Source organism: Pinus tabuliformis, chromosome Q (assembly GCF_031772625.1).
Source record: "Pinus tabuliformis cultivar Carrire ecotype Pingquan chromosome Q, CPIR1, whole genome shotgun sequence".
Taxonomy (NCBI): domain Eukaryota; kingdom Viridiplantae; phylum Streptophyta; class Pinopsida; order Pinales; family Pinaceae; genus Pinus; species Pinus tabuliformis.
In genome coordinates, this window is record NC_142296.1 from 1,126,805,100 (window position 1) to 1,126,822,929 (window position 17,830).

A 17,830-nucleotide genomic window follows, 5' to 3' on the forward strand; every position below is an offset into this window, starting at 1 on the left:
TGTGTGGATTTGGTTTATCTTATCTTGGAGCTTCTCTATTGTCAAATTGTGGATGGCTGGATATGTTCTATTACATGTAAGTACATGCCTTTAATGCTATTCTTGTTTTACTTTTCCATATACATTGGATTGGGATTTTCGCTATTTTTAGGGCTAATTGCTGCATGCATTCACTGCTTAAATTGTGGAATTTTGTCTCTATATAGCATCTCTCAATGTATGGGCCATGTAATTTGAACGAAATCTCCTCGGGATAATTCTATGAACGGATTTATCTTGATAAACCATCACCTTTTGCACATCGAAGTATAAAAGTTGTAAAATTGCATCTCATTGACCTAGAAGGCTAGCAAAGTAGTCTTGACACCTCCTTGACTAAGAACCAAAGGTTCTCATTCATATTTATTATAGACTCATTCTCCCAAGACTAAGGCATCGATCTACCAAGAATTGGCCACCTAAAATCAATTCCTTTCACCTTTTCCTAGGTCTATTCAAGTTGGGTCACCTAGGGTATCATTTTCCCGATAAGATAGCCCTCCAAAATGTTTGATCTCCTAGCCTCTCCTACACTGGTGTCTCTTAAGGCCTCCTCCAATTTTGAAGCCATTCCGACAGTGGAGTTGTGAGAAAAGCAAAGCCCTAGCTCTGAGATGAAACTTTGCTCTAGTATCCCTAAGGCTAGTGCCTCATAGGATCAATTCAACACCTTTAAGTGAATATTCTTTCTTTGATCCTTTCCCCTTCCTTTTCTAGGTTAATAACATCATTGGTCGCTAAACGCTTACCTCCTAACCTAGGTTGCGTCCACTTGGACCTGTGTGGTTCCATTCCTTTGAAAAGACAATTCTTCAAGAACCATCCGAGATACCAATTTCAACAAGGATTTTAGGGATTGGGAAACTCTTTCACAAGTCATATTCCCTAAACCTAACCCTCAAATCCTCCCATCCTTCTACTAGAAGACATTGTACCTTGCTTAGAAAGCAAGCAAGCTCTATCCTTCAAACTCTTTTGGAAATGAATTATTTGGGTCACTCCATATCCACTTATTGATTTATCCTTCATTAGTGACTCCATAATATACTGGGTCTCCTCCCATCGGTGAAAGTCCATAAAGAGTAGGGAGCCTTCGCTGAGGTGACAGTGGGCTAAGTCTCCATTTGTTGCCCTTGGTCTAGCATTTGTCCTTTAGGGATCCCCTGCTAGTTTGAGCAGTAATAGTAACCAATTGGAAGAATATTGATACCTCCAAGTTAGAGGCAGTGGACCCCACTTTATATAGGCAGTTGATTGGCTCTCTTATGTATCTAGTCAATTCTAGACCGGATATATTTTTTGCTATCAATACACAGTCAATTTATGGTTGAGCCAAAGCGATTGCACTGGGTGGTAGCAAAACATGTCCTAAGATATTTGCGTGGAACAATTGAGTATGGATTGAACTGTAGGGTTATTCAGATGCTAATTGGGCAAGTAGCACAATTGATTGGAAAAGTACTTCAGGTTGCTATGTCAGCTTGGGGTTTGGAGTTGTTTCTTGGTTCAGTAGGAAACAAAAGCCAATTGCACTGAGTTTTGTTGAAGCTGTGACATGGCAACATGCTTGGCATCACGTGAGGCCATTTGGCTTTGGAATTTACACATGGGACTGTTTGATCATGAGTTGGAGTCGATCGTGATACTTTGTGACAATTAGTGTTGCATCAAGCTCTCGGAAAATCTAATGTTTCATGACAAGTCGAAACACATAGAGATCAAGTATCACGTCATTTGGGACTGTGTGCAGAAGGGGACAATGAAGTCACAATATGTACCTATAGATGGGGACATCCTCACGAAGGCCTTGATGAAACACAAATTCATATTCTTTAGAGATAAGATGAGAGTGATGCAAAACACTTTCCTTGCTAAGAGAGAGTGTTGAGTTTTGGTAGCTCGGACAAGTTGTTCTGCATAGGCTTAGTGCTGAACATGTAGAAGATGTTTGACAAACTTTTCTAGCAAAGTGACTTATTTTTTTCTTATGTAAAGTCACATCAATTAATTTAATTAATTAATGTTGGCTAAAGTAATGATTTATTATAAAGTACCTTTAAGTGACTTTATGATTAAATCACGACCGTCCAATTTATAGGAGATGAGATTTAATCTCATCCATGGATTTCATCGTGAATTACAAGGTTGTGATTTACAAGGTTGACTTCATGGATTACGAGGTTGGGGAAAAAGGATAAAAGTAATTGCTTGGAGAGAAGATGGCACACATTCCTAGGAAGCACACACTTCAAGAGAGTCGGCACGCATGCCAAGGAGCAATGAGTGAGGAAAAGAGAGAGAAAAGGGACAACATGCAAATCAAGGCCAATGGGCACACAAATTGAGGCAGGTCACATGTGAGAAGGATGCATAGAAATCTATAGGCACATAAATAGAGACAGTGCACAACATGCATGCTTTTTGAGGCTCTATGGTCGCATGTGTGAGGTTGCACGTGTGAGAGCTGCCCACAAAAATCAAGGTAGCTATTGGCTCACAAATTGAGGCAGGTATGAATCTTCAGTTGACACGTGAATCGAGGTTTTATTGTTATAATAAATTTTTGATTTTCTTCTGCAAGTTGAAATAAAAACAAAACATGAATGCTAGTTTTCCCCGAGTTGGGTTTTTAGGAAAAAAAGATGTGTAAACATTTATGTGCTTTAGTTCTATTTCCATTGTGTAAAATTTGTTAGAAGCTCAACAATACTTACTGACAATTGTGCATAAATTTCAGATTTGGTTTTGCTATTAAAAATTAAATTATGGGTATAAAATCTATTGGCTCTCTAAATCGATTTGCTGGGTTTAAGAAAAACGAACAACTAGGACATGTCATCGGGCCACTAAGAAAGGAAGGGATTCCATTCTTTATGTATTGATTCATTGTTCCATAGTCAAGGGAGTGGGATATTGGTGTAGAATAAAGGAAGTCAAAGACCTTGTAGCTGGCAACCATACAAGCCACAATTTCCATGAGTCATGACAACTTAATTGTGAACTCACCTTTTATTTTTTTATTTTTTTATTTGCATTTCATATCCGAGAAGAAAAGAGCGAGGCATAGTCCTCACCTTTTGGCTAGGTTTTCTCATATTGAGTTTCCTAGTGTACATCTTGTGTTCACTATGTGGTTTGGTATTTTCTTTAACTTATTTTGATTTTAGTCTCAACTTATTTAAGTATTTTGGGTGTTAAGCTAGTAATATCAAATCCTAATCTTAAGACACTTCATAACAAAGAGTTTGCAGAAACTTGTAAGATCTGTTGTAATATCCCTAAGGGAAAATTAAAATTAAATAAAGCAAAATAGACAACACATCACAAAAGTTGAAACAGGCAATCAAACCACGAAAATGCTTCCACAAGAATGATGTCTACTCATTTTATTAAATGGGAAAGGTGTACAATCAAGGTGTTGGAATGTGTGCACCCGGGCTTGCTTTTAGCAAGCTAGAAAAGCCCTCGATGATCCCTGAATCACCCTCCTTCAATCCCTATCCATTTGGCCCAACTATTGCACTGTAAAACCAAGAAAATGGTGTTGCTGCTTGAAATGAAGAGCTCCTAGAACCCTCTCTATTGCTCAGAAAATTCTGGGTATTTGATCCTGGTCTCTACTCAGGAAACCCAGAATAACCCACAAAGGGTTTGGCCAAAGCTTGACCCCGAAATTTCGACCCCCTTGAGCTTGACTAGCTCTCCAGTTGGGAAATTCGACCTCCTGAATGATCTGCTGCTGAAATGCCTCCAAAATACTTACAAACTTTGTGAGAAGGCTTCCCAAGCCTTCCCACCAATTCCCCACCTTAAGTTCCCTTATCTCCCCACACTCCCGAAATGCCTCTATCAATGACCGCAGTCCCTGCGCTGCCGTGGCTCTCTCCGTTGCTGCAAATCGACCTCCTGTTGCTGGTGTGGATTATGCTGAAGAAGAACTCCCTCCTTGGGTTGGCATTCAAGGTCCACCGAAGCAAGGGCTGGGATTTCCGCTCGGAAACACCTGGTGCGCTGAACAACACATGCAGACTTGGCTCACTGCTCAAACATGCTCTATCTCTATGAATTTACTGAATGTCTGGATTGTGTAGTCCAATAGCAAGTTCATGGTTGATGGGATAATTGTGTTTATGCTCACTCATTTGATTTCCATGGCTAAGGAATTTAATAGTTCAATCGCTCAGAGGATTTGTGATGCCTGAGAGATGGAATGTAACTCTTCTTGTACAATTATCCAAATCAATGTATTTCATGTAGAGTTAATTGATAAATCACATACTTTTGAATATGTTTAACCAACCAGGAAGAGGTCAACAAATTTGGAGTGTTTGGTATATTTCTCTTTCTGCAACATTGATAAACTATGAGAATTGTGGGTTAGGGACTTGCCCCTTTCTTGTCCTAGAAATCTATAATTTTGGTGTCATGGGCACCTGTTCTCTATTGTTGGTTATCACACAAAACTAGAAGTTTCATGGCCCTAGGCCGTTGGGCTAGAACATGTGGTAAATTCAGGATTTGGGGCAACGACCCCTTTTGTTATATTTGTTCTCTAAAAGATTGAGGTTTTGGGACCTCAGAGTTGTGTGCCTCGATGCACAAAGGAATTGAGGTTCAAGGTAGTCACCCTTTCGTTTTGCAGAACCTGAGTAGTGGAATTACGAGCAACTTGGTTTTCTAATGGTTGTCGGGATAGGGGAGCAGAGTAGTCAGCATATATCTACATATAAGCATAATGACAAAAATCGACACTGAGGAGCGGATGACGGAACCTCGCCCCATTGAAATTGTGTTAGGTGGGTCTCATCGAACCGTAAGACCCTCGGACAATTGTGTGATTTTATTGAGTGGAGAGGCTCGATGCCGATGGGTTGATATTGGTCATTGGCCATCAACCACAAAACTTATGTGTGGTGGAAGGGTGGCAAGAAATCCTGACACTAAGGGCCCGAGACCAAGATGGCGTGGCTAGGAGTGACGTTGCTTAGGGGTGGACCCTGTTACCCACCACCTGTGGGTGACACCCATAAGAGAATTTTTTCTTCTAAATGGTCCTTGTTACCCACCATTTTGTCAATGATATCCATAGGAGACAATTTTTCTCCAAGATGGTCCTCAATTGACAGCGAGCAACCCCTTGCAACCACCAACTAGCTCGTTGTGCCATTTCTCCTCAACCTGAGCTAGCCATGTGGTCCCTCACCCATCTGTCATGATCGTATGTTTGAAGGTGGGTCCTCCTAGACGTAAAGGTATGCCTTGTCATTTGGTAATTGAGTGTTGAATTTTTCTTATCATGGATACTTCTAGGCATGGATTAATGGGGGGATTCGGCGGAAAGAGTGGGCTAGGTTTGTGCTCTTGCCCCTAGATCTCTTTTGGATGTTAACCTTGGACCCTAGTCTCGTGGGATCTCTTTTACTGACCTTTGGGCTTTAGAGATGTGGTACTACATGGGAAACACTGATTTTGGTTGAGTGGTCCCACTCCCTCATCCACATATATCACTCTCCTTCCACTCATTAAAACCCCATTCATCATCTCTCCCACTTGGTTCCACATTCCTCCACAAGGTCCACATAGGGTTAGCCTTCCCCTTCCCCTTGACCACACCTTGGGTCGGGCCTATATTGATGCCCCGGAGGTTGATGTAGCTGAAAAGAAAAGTAAAAACATAATTGGCCACATTCAACAGGAAGATGTACCACAAAATCCAAAAGATGGCTGGTACAAACAAATTTAGCATGTGGGAAAAAGCAAATACATGAGCTCTACCCCATCATCATGGCCATCACCTTGGTTCCTACAGGCCCTAGATGAGCCTCCTTTATCATAGAGGAACCCATGGTTGTCCCAACCCCTGCTAGGCAATGAACCGCCCTACCTTAAAGGGGTATCCACTGCTATATCTTACACATCATGCTATTATCTCTTGAGCCCCGAGCAATTAATTAAAGAAAAATCATGAAAGGCAAAAGGAATATAAAGAAGGGTGGAAAAATCAAGGTCGGGGCACCTCATTACCATGATTACTCTCTCCTATATATTATAAACCTAAGTGTGGGCTTCCTTTTTATTAGCTACCCTTGCACCCCAACATATGGCCCAAGGCTTCCCCTTTCATTCCCTACTCCATTCATCTCTTTATCACATGCCACCACCCTTTAAAGGAAATACCTTGGACATACTATCCCCTTTAAAAGTAGAAACCACCCAATAGGATGCTTGGTTAACCCCATTTAGAGCTTGGAGACATTAGCACATGCGAAAGCCCACTATGGAAGGGCATGCCATTACGAAGTGCCCACCTGTTGTCCATGGTTTGTAAGCTCTTTTACTCTATTTCCATTGATGACTTGTTGTATAGGAAGGCTAGGGGATGCATTGGATCTTATGCAGGATTGCAAATGGTCTCCATTTTGGGTTTGGTCTCCTTATACGGGTAGGGTGTGTGTTGAGAGCCATGGGCCTTCATAGCAGTAGACAACACTCCATGGATCCCCAGAGATGTTCAAAGATTGCTCGAGATTCACCATTTGGACAAGGAAGATGCACTTGGTTCACCTTTGCCCAGTCGACCCCACAATTGTACCATGAACTTGGCAGATGACCTAGGACATGTTGATATGACATCACTTACACCATCATCTGAGCCGTTACAGATGATCTACATGCATCTTTGACTTACTTGGAGACCCATGAGGTCACTTGTGTGCCCTCACACCCATTGGGAGCACCACAAGTTTATTATGTGGAGAATAAGGTGCCAACCCCTTGTCCATTACTTTTGGAAGTCCTATTCATCATTATGGCTCTTATGGACTTCATCGGGCTTCTTAGAGAGCCCAACGATATGTATTATTTATCATCCGACATCTTGAGAAGCTTGTTATCATGTTTATGAGCTAGTTTGGTGGGCTTGTCACCAAAAGTTAGTTATTTGCACATTATTTTATTTAAGGGGTTAATGTAGGCTCAAATAGCTAAATCGAACTCATTAGGAGTGTATAAATACAAATGATGAGAGTCCATTTATCATCATTACTTGGATTGGATCATTCTCTCTCTTGAGAATTTTGTTATTCCTTCTTGGTGGACGAAATTGGAGTATGGATGAATTTTGATGTTTGGATTACATTTTCTTGTCTTGGAGCTTCTTGATTGGCAAATCTATTGATGGTTGGATATATTCTCTTACATGTAAGTACAAACTTAATGCTAAAAAAAATATTTTCTTTTACTTTATTACATGCATTAATAATGGTAGTTTCACTATTTTATGGCTAATTGTTGCATGCATTTACTACTAAATGGTGGAATTATGTTTCTATATAGCATATCTCTATGTATGGGCCATGTATGTTGAACGAATTTTCCTAGAGACCGAATTCATCTTGATAAGCCATCTTGATTTGTAAACAAAGTGTAAATGCTTTAAGGTCACTTTCCTTTTGCCCTAATGCCAAACGAAGTTTTCCTTAGAGCCTCCTCGAGTTAGAAACGAAATCTATTCTCATTATTCTTCTTGACTTCATATCCCCAAAGGAATTAGGCACTGGTCCACCATAAGGTGATCACCCTAAACCCATTTTTCTTCACCTTTTCCTCCTCTCTAGGTCTAGCCACACTGGGTCACCTAGGGCATCATTTTCCCAACAAAATACCCATAGAAAAAGTTCAATCTCCTAGCCTCTCCTGCGTTGGTGTGTCCTTAAGGTCTCCTCCAAATTTGAAGAAATTCCAATGATGGGATTATGAGATATCCCAAGCCCTAGCCCTGAGATCAAACTTTTCCCTGGGTTTCCCTAGGCTAGCTGTTGGGCATGGAATCCCTCCATAGCATGTTTTGGGGCTCAAAGCCCAAGTTTTGGTCAAAGGTTTTGTAAGACTCCGCGAATTGCAGGTGCGGAGCGCGAAGTAGAGATTAAGTCATAGCGTTGTCCGCCCTAAAGTAATGTAATGTAATGTAAAGTTGTCGGCCTACCCATGGTTTGCAGACCATGGGATTGTATAAATAGAGCGAGGCTCTAAGTTGAAAAGTTAGTTGAGAGTTGAGTGAATAGTGAAGGAATGGTTAGAGCTTAGAGTAGGATTCTAAGTGTATTGAGTCGTAGTAGTAAGAAGAGGCTCTGCAACTTAGTGCGCAGAGGCCTAGTAGAGTCCGCAGCTGAGTGCGCGGACCCCTGCAGCTGAGTGCGCAGGGCGGTGTCAAGTCTGTAATCGGGATTGAAGATTAATAAAGAGAAGTTGATTCTTATTTCTGTGTATTTGTTGTGCATTGTCTTCTTTATGTTTATATTGGTTTATGTATCGCACGCACTGATGTGATTGCTGAATATGTTGTAATAACCATTAATCTTACACACACAAGATAAGTAATCAGTTAATTAGCAAGGAACTGGAATATCATACAGGTTGTGCCCCGAGTAGGGCTGTGCGGAAATAGTAGCACCGGTTGCGAAGGAATAGCAAGTGCGCGTAGCAACAGGTCGGACTGCGAACCTCCAGAAGCCCATCAGACCTCCCTAGGGTGCGGAAACCTGGTTCTAGCACCCTCCCATACTACTTCGAGTGAGACCTCAGTCCGCACTCCGCGGACTGTTGCCGAAAGGGCCAGTAGTACCGGGATTTACTTGGCTAAATCACCTCTGAACCTGGGTCAGGCCGATACAAGCCAACACTCGCACCTCATAGGATCATTTTGGCATCTTTAAGTGGAAATCCTTTCTTTGATCCTCTTCCCCTCCTTGTTTAGGTTAAAATCATCATTGGTTACTAAACTCCCTCCTCTTAACCTAAGTTGGGTCCACTTGGTCCTGTGTGGTCCCATTTCTCATCAAAGTCAATTCTTCAAAGACAACTCGGGAATCCAAGTTTTGCAAGGATTTTAGGGATTGGGGAGCTCCTTCACAAGTCACACTCCTTTAACCTAGCCCTTAAATCCTCACCTCCTCCTAGAAAGCCTTGTACCTTGCTTAAGAAGCAAGCAAGCCCCACTCTTGACTCCCTTCTAGGAAAGGATCATTGAGGTCACTTCATATACATTGTTGATCTATCCTTCACAAGTGACTCTCTGTACACCGGGTTTCCCCTCATTGGTGAAAGTCCATAAAGAGTAGGAAGCCTTAGCTGAGGTGACAGTGAGCTAAATCTCCATTGTTGCTCTTGATCTAGCAGTTCCCCCTTTAGGATTCCCTTTTAGGTCCCCTATTAGTTTGAGTGGTAACAACCCTCACCCGACAACCAACAACACTTTGCAGCCACCAGATAGCTCGATGTGCCACCATCTCCACCACCTGATCCAACCATTATGCCCCTCGCCCATCTATTTTGATCGTATGTTTGAAGTTGGGCCTTCCAACCCAAAGGTACGGCTTTTCATTATGTAGTTGGGTATTTCTGCTTACTTATCATGGACACTTTTGGGCATGGATTAGTGGGGAGATTCGGTGGAAAGAGTGGGTTGGGTTTGTGCTCCTTTCTCCTCTGTCCAATTTGATGGTTAACCTTGTATCCTAGTCCCGTGGGATCTCCTTTATTGGCTACTAGCTTTAGGGGTGGCACTACATGGGAAAACTCGACTTTGGTTGCATGGTCTCGCTTCCCGACACCATATATATCGTGCCCCTTCGCTCATTATAACCCCATTCACCATATTTCCCATCCGGGTCTACATTTGCCCATTGGGTCCACAAGGAGTTAGCCTCCCCCTCCCCTTGTCCACACCTTGGGTCGGGCCTGGAATGATGCCCTAGAGGTTGATGCAGCTAAAAAGAAAGGAAAAAGCATAATTTGGCCACTCTCAATAGGAAATGTACCATAAAATGCAAAAGATGGTTGGGACATACAAATTTAACACATGGGAAAAGGGCAAGACGAGCTCTACCCCTATCATTATGGCCATCACCCTGGTTCTTAGGGCCCCCTTATATTTGCCCCTTTGGTCATTAAGGAACCCATGATTGTCTCAACCCCTGGTGGGCAATGAACTAGCCACCTTAAGGGGGGGTATTCACTGTTATGTCTCACACATCATGCTCTCATCCCTTGGAGCCCCAAGTAGTTATGAAAGAAAAATCAATAAAAGGCAAAATGTATATGAAGATGGGTGGAAAAACAAAGGCCGAGGTAACTCATGTACCATGGTTTCTCCCTCTTACATTCATACACCCAAGTGCGGGCTTCCCTTATTCTGGCTACCGTTGTATTGTGGCATGTGGCTTGGAGCCTTCCCCTGATGCCCCACTCCATTCCATCATTATTTCACATGCCACCTGCCATTTGATGATGTACCATGGACATGTCACTCCCCTTAGAGGCTGAAACCACCTAATAGGATCCTTGGTTAACCTTCTTCCTAAACTTGGAGACACTTGTATGTTCTAAAGCCCACTATGGAAGGGCATGCTACTATGAAATGTCCACTTGGATCCATGATTTGTAAGTTCATTTACTCAATTACACTAATGATTTGTTGTATTGGAAGTTGAGTTGATGCATTGGATCTTATACAGGATTGTCAATGGGTTTTCGTCTTGTGTCTGGTCTCCCTATACGGGGTACAAGCCCTCTAGAGGGTCATATTGGCATTTGTAGGGTGAGTGTTGAGAGCCATGGGCCTCCACTATAGCAGAGAGCAAATTGCCACATCATGGGGTCCTTCAATTCCACTCATTGCTTGCTCGTGTTCCATTTATTTGACGATGATGATGCACCTGGACCACACCTAGACCACCTTGCCCAACCGACTACACTCTTGGCAGCTGATCTAGGGCCCAAATGAGGATGTGTCTCACCATGGGAGACAATGGGAGGGCTTGCGTCATTATTTCAAGCCCTTACAGATGGGATACATGCTTGTTCGATTCATTTGGAGACCCATGAGGATGTTTTGTGCCCCCATAGCCACTTGGAGGCACCACGGGTCATTTGCTTGGATATCAAGGGGCCACCCCTTTTATCACTATGTTTGGAGCTCATCCATTCATTTGGGCACACATTAGACTCCACTAGGCCCCTTCAATGGCCCTTCGACCAATTGTATCTATCATTTTTCCCTCTTGAGAGGCTTACTTTTGTATTATGGAGTTATCTTGGTGGGCTTGTCACCAAGTAATGTTATTTCTGCACATTATTTTATTAGTTGGGGCATCATTAGGCCGAATTAGTGTTATGAGGACTAATCGCAAGTGCGAACACAAGCAATCTCCCTAGGTTTTCTAACTAAGGAAAATTAGAAACTTCAACATGGTATAAGAGTGTGATTGCAGATCACAGGAGGACTAAAAGACATCAGCCGAGCGGAGCAATAGTAGCAGAAAACAACTATCCCGAGGTGACAGAAGCTGTTTCTAGTAGTGCAGAAGCCAAGAAGTGTGACGCAGAGCCAGCCAGAGCCACGCAGAAGAAGCCGGGAGCTGCACAAAGCTTCAGAGAGGCCAGCGTTGTTGACACAGAGGACCAGAGGGCTGATGCAGACCCATCTGGGTTGACCCAGAGCCAGCGTGAGGCAGAGAGGGGTTGACGCAGTTCACAAAGAGGCAGTTGTTGGAGTCTAGAAGGCTGCAAAAATATTGCAGAGTGGAGCTGGTGAGGTACTGTAGTCTAAACACTACCTGACAGAGCAGGGCTAGAGGAGTTGTTACCGAGGGTTTCTAGCCAAGGAACCTGGATCAGTAGTGCAATTGCACAAGACGATCAGAGTAGGGGGCATCTCGACAAGCGGCAAAAGGATTTCCAAGACAGAAATCAGGACTCAGAGGGAGTCCAGAAGAGAACTTCCAAACGAGAAGTAGAGACTCAGAGGAGTCGAACAGAGAACTTCTAGGGGGGAAGTAGAGGAGCGTCATGGCACTACATGGGGTAAGGGACCAGGATAGACTAGACGAAGCATCGAACTCCATAGCCTGGAAGGCCAGAATCTTATCAGTGTTTGATAGGAATCGTGTCAAGAAATTCGCCTTAAAGACGATAACTATCCCAGTCGACCCAAATGATAATGACAAGTACGAAGAGGCGATGGCGAGGGCCAAGTGCATTATCCTTGACGGGGTCAAGGATCATGTGGTACCACATATAGCCTATAAGGAAACGGCAGTTGAGATGTGGGAGGCTCTCAAGAACCTGTATCAGCATACTTCTATGCAGAGAAGAATGCTGCTCGAGAACCAGATGAGGTCATATCAGATGAAGAAGGGTCAAACGATTGACTCCTTCCTTGGAGGAGTGAATGAGATCCGAGATCAGTTGACTGCTATAGGAGCAACACCAGATCAAGAGCTTATGGTGAGGACAACGCTGAATGCAATCTCAGAAGAGTGGGAACTTTTTGTCCAGAGCATCCTGGGCAGAGGGACTCTCCTACCTTGGGACGAGATGTGGGCAGCTCTTCGCGAGGAAGAGATCAAACGGCAGTCAAAGACAGGTTGCAGCAGCAAAGGGATCAAGGTCAAGCAGGAGGAGGAGGATGTGGCCCTAGCATCTGAGGGAAAGTAGGAGAAGTGGAAGAAGAAAGATCTCTAATTTTATTTTAATTTCATACATTTCGTGCTTGGTATAGTGAATGAATGTTCCTAGGGGTATATGATTGTCATAATTTCCTTGTAAGTCATCAATTGCAGTAATAAGAAGTATACATTTTCTTACTGATCTAATTGCTAGCTTTAGAGCTATGCCAAGTTGTCAGGGAACTCCTTGATTGGGTAAAAGAAACTCTAAACATTAAAATCTCATTGACTCCATTCTCCCAATAGACTAGGCACTGGTCTAATCCTTGATGATCACCTAAACAAAAATCTTTTTCACCTCCCTTTCTCTTTTTCTAAGCCCTAACCCTAGGGTCTCCTAGGGCATCACACAAAATTAATTGTAGCCATCCAAAATTGATGAAATTTGGTCTAGAATTGCGTTGGTGTGTCCTTGAGAGGTCCTCCAATTTTGAAGCCATTCTGACAGTTGAATCTCAAGTTTTGCCAAGCCCTAGCTCGAAGACCATTTCTCCCTAGGTTTCCTTTGGTTAGTGGCTTCTTCAAGGATCATTGCATTGAAAATTCAAGTTAAATTTGATCTCTTTGATCCTTTCTTTCTCCCTCACTTGGTCAAGTCCTTTTGTTTGAAGTTTCACCCCAAATCCTTGACCTTGTTTGGGTCCACTAGGGTTTCTTTGTGGTCTCGCAACCTTGTCATTCCAATTTCACAAGAATTACTTAGAAAACCCTATTCTCCTAGGATTCTTAGTTCTAGAGCACTTCATAACAAGAAATGCTCCTCAACCCAAGGTCTAGGTCTCCCTCTAACCCTTCTTAGAGAGCTACACATCTTGCTTCTAAAGCAAGCAAGCCCTATCATTAGTCTCTCCTCTGAATAGGCTCTTGAAATCACTGCCTCTACACCATTTATTCTTAATGATTTCCTTAATACTGGGACTACTCCCATCGTTGAAAGTCTGCAAAGAGTAGGGAGCTTTAACTGAGGTGACATTGAGCTATTGCTCCATTGTTGCCACTTGACATAGTAGTTTCTCTATAAGAACCCCACCTAGGACCCTTGCTAGATTGAGCAGTAACTGATCCTACTCTCGAACCTCAGACCTCCGCGGTTACAATTAAATTTGAAATGGAAGCAATGTAAGGCTGAATGTTGATGAGTCGATTTGATGGAAGTTTCGGTTGTGGAACCACATGATCGAGTTGTTGCTCACTGTTAGCACTGTGATTAACTTTGTATTGGGTGAATTGATCGGAATCAGGGCAATTCGGCCAAGGTTCCAATGCATGGAACCATGCAGTCGGGCCACCACCCACTGCCATAGATTGCACTGTTGTGAACTTATAAGGGCAATGTTGACGATGAAAGGGTCAATCTAACCAAGGTTCGAGTGTGGGAACCCTGCCCACTGGGAGACTGCCCACCGTCTGTTATTCGTTACTTGTTATTTGCTAAATGCATTGGGCGAGAACGCATTGGAGAACTGCTTCGTGTGATGTGGAAAGTAATTGTGGGTCCTGTGGTGATGATGTGGTAGTGCCACCAAGGCTCGGCAGACCTCACATGGCTACCACGTGGTGCCCAATGATGACATGACCTCTTTTAATTGGCCAAAAGTTTGAAGGGGCATAATTTTTTATTTGAAACTCGGATTGAAGTAAATTTTATATCATCGGAAAGCTCTCGACAAGCTAATAACAATGGTAGTTTAGAGAGAGAACTTTTTCAGATTGAGATCACATAGGATTTTTGGGGCCAACGTTTTGAACCCTTCACTGTGGTTCATCATCAGGACATAAGTGGAGTACCTGATTTAACAATAACAATATATAGTGTGGAGATGATTCAGAAAAATAAAGGAAAATCAAATTGGTACATTAGAAAGTCAAAGAAATAAAAATAAGATAAAAAATATATAAATATAAAAATTGATAGCTTAGAAAGTCAAAATAAAAATAAATAAATAACCAAAATGATAATTTAAACGTTAAATGATATCATAATAAATTAAAATAAAATTAGAAAGAATAAAAAATAGAGATGAATGGATAATACCAAGAATTAAATAATAGAAAAAAGAAATAACAAAAATATAAAGAAATCAAGAATTCAATAAAATAAAATTAATAAATAATTTAAATATATCTATATCTTAAAGAAAGTTCTAGCCAATCATTATATATATATATATATATATTAAAACTATCAAAATATAAATAAATCATTTAAATAAACTTAAACTATCTAAAATATATTAAATAGAATATAATAATAATCAAAGGAATTCCATCATTAAAATGAAAAATCGTTCTATATATATAAATAAAGATGGAAAATATAAATAATAAATATACATATATAAAATAATAATCATAATAAAATCTAGGAAGGAAGAGCCGGGATACAGTTGCTGCTTATTTTCCAACCCTTATGCATATTCAAATTGTCAAAATTAAATTCCATAGACCTTTAGAAAATGAGGTCGTGTGACTCCACTTTCATATCAAACATTGGAGGTTGGGTCAAAACAAATAGGTAATACCTCCCATAGCCCAAGAAAAGCCAAGGGGGTGGGAGGGAATGTTACACTAAAAACATCATGTAATGCCCTACTGTGGTTGTTTAATTGAAAGTCTCAACAACTGATACTTCAATCCTTTTGTTGTGTGTGTTGAGCTAGATTACATTGATCAGATAATTAAATCCAATATGAGCTTTAACATTTTACTAAAAGCTTCAAATAATTACTTTCACAAAACGACCTTGTGGATTGGCTATTTCATAGAATTAGCTCTGGTCACATTGTCGTCTTTCATGGATGCATTATTCTGCTGTCACTATAGTTCATGTCATGTAATCATTAAAGCAAGAATAATCCTTTTGGGAGCAAAGACCAGAAAATCAATATTTTTAAAGTAGGTTAGTTTGTGAAATTCGATGACTCTTAGTGAAACCTTACTGCTCATTGTATACTAATGTTAATCAATAGAGACAATTTATGCCACCTAAGACCATATCATGCTCTTTGTACACGTTAGATTACCATTTTAGCTTCAATCCATTTCCAATTTTAAGAACCTTGATGGGAAGATTGATTCTCATATCCTGAAACTGCATATCTCATTTTCACGCAAGGAGTTGGTTTTGAATTTTTCCTTTTCTTGGGGGAATTTCTTGACTTTCAAAGACAACATATCCACTTCAGTTCTCTATAATTAGTAATTACTTTGAACGATTTCTGTAGCAGTGAAGCTTAATTGAATTTTATCATCGAATTTATAGCTTGAATGTAACTTACTAAATTATTTTGTAAAGATCTTGTTATGAGGTAAATTATATTTCTTCTATAATTCCTTCATATTCTGGAAGTTTTACATTTCATCTCTATTTTTTAATTCTGTACTGCTTACTTATTTGCTTTTTAAAATTGTTTTTCTGCCAGGTGATATTGTTGCATCAGTTGTGTATGTGCCCTGTGAAGTGATGAAGCAGCGGATGCAGGTGCAAGGGAGCAAGAAAACATGGTATGCAGCTACAAGACAACATACAGCCACCTCCAAAGCTTTGAAAACACCAACATATCAATATTACTCTGGATTATTTAATGTTGGAATCTCTATTTTGAAGTCTGAAGGTCTTCAAGGTCTTTATGCTGGGTATGTATAATAAGTCTATTCTACTATAGACAAATGCAGGGATACTTTCTTTCTAACCTGCTGTTGACAAATATTTTCCTGGTTTTGCCTGCAGTTATTTTTCAACTCTTGTAAGGGATGTCCCATTTGCTGGCTTTCAGGTGAATGCTATGCTGGCTGTTGTTAACTTTTAGATATTAGTTTCTAAGGTTAGTAGCCCTTTGTGTCCTCATGCTGAAACCGCTGACCAATCCAGGTGTATTATTTTCACTAGATTGTTTTCTATGAGTCCCTGAAAGAAGCAATGGAATATGGAAGTACAGCGCACCAATGCAATTTTCTTGAAGAGCTTGTTATGGGAGGGGTTGCAGGGGGTATGTGTAACCTTTCTGTTCATGCCATTTACACTTCACTTCAAATGGCATGAAATTTCTTTCCATCTGGAGCCATCCCACGGTTGATGAGTTTTCCAATTGACAGGTTTGAGTGCTTATATTACAACACCAATGGATGTCATGAAGACACGCCTTCAGGTGCAAGGAACTACAGTCAGGTATAAATGATGCATAGATCTTGAAAGGCCTTTGTGTTTCATCTACTACAAAGAGGGCTAATTTTATTGCATTCAGTGTTGAATATGTTCATCTGCCTTGTTAATAATATAATGTCAATTAACATGAGTAGTGGGAAAAACTCAGCATTGGGACACTTTCTTTTCCAGATATAAAGGATGGATGGATGCTTTGAGAACAATTTGGAAGGAGGAAGGCATCAGTGGTTTCTTACGAGGATGGGCCCCTCGTGTGGCATGGGTTATTCCTGCTTCTGCTCTTACATTCATGGCTTATGAAAACTTGCGGAGACTCCATAAGGATGGGTACAGTTCTGAAGTTCAAGCAAAGCCAAACATGCCAGTAGATAGAACTCCAGCAATGGATGTTGCAGATTTACCTTCTAATCCATCTCAACAATGATGATGGTGACAGAGTGGTTCTGCATGTTAAAATAAACATTTAAATTCTTTTGACTCCCTCAGCGATTTAAGGATTAACTTGGAAGCTTAAAATATTGCCGAGAAATTGCATCAACTGTATTTTCTTCCTCTGCACAGTTACAAAATCTTCATTTTTATGCTGTTCCAGTGTAAATAGCGATCTGGTAAATAGTGTGAGGAAATTATCTGTATGTGGACATTGGATCTAATAATAATATCAAATTATGCTATTTCTCCACATATAGGTATGAAAAGGATTGGCTGAGCCACTGAAGGAAGGGAGGAAGGCATTTGAAATTGGTATTCATGATTTATATACCACCTGACAATATTGAAGCAACATGATTAGAAATTTACAGTTTCTTCTGAATGTTCTTAGGTGCCTTTTGAAGGATATAGAATACCGTGGGAAGAATGTTTTTGTAGCATCTTCATAGGTATTAATAAGCATGACCAAAACTCCAGATCATAGCTGTTGAGAGCAAGAGCGCAAAGAGGGAAGTGGAAGGGTGGAAGTGCCAATTTCTGAAAGAGTCTGATTGGTAAGTGTTCTGAGAATGTTACACACACACACACACACACATATTGATGCATATATATATATATATATATATATATATATATATTAAAATAAAACACTAAGAATGGTGAACTTGTAGTGGCCGTACTTAATAAA

The 17,830-nt window shown here is 40.9% G+C and overlaps 1 protein-coding gene across 2 annotated transcripts in view; it reads left to right on the forward strand.

Annotated features, from left to right (window-relative positions):
- LOC149223504 (uncharacterized) overlaps positions 1 to 17,394 on the forward strand; it is a 239,862-nt gene extending 222,468 nt beyond the window's left edge. For both annotated transcript variants that reach the window (XM_089385847.1, XM_089385846.1), the window contains 5 exons: positions 15,968 to 16,181; positions 16,276 to 16,321; positions 16,435 to 16,534; positions 16,641 to 16,713; positions 16,882 to 17,394. In XM_089385847.1, coding sequence (XP_089241973.1) covers positions 15,968 to 16,181; positions 16,276 to 16,321; positions 16,435 to 16,534; positions 16,641 to 16,713; positions 16,882 to 17,134 — 686 coding nt within the window. In that variant the 3' untranslated portion in view covers positions 17,135 to 17,394. The remainder of the gene's footprint in view (positions 1 to 15,967; positions 16,182 to 16,275; positions 16,322 to 16,434; positions 16,535 to 16,640; positions 16,714 to 16,881) is intronic.
- Positions 17,395 to 17,830: the final 436 nt, after the last annotated feature.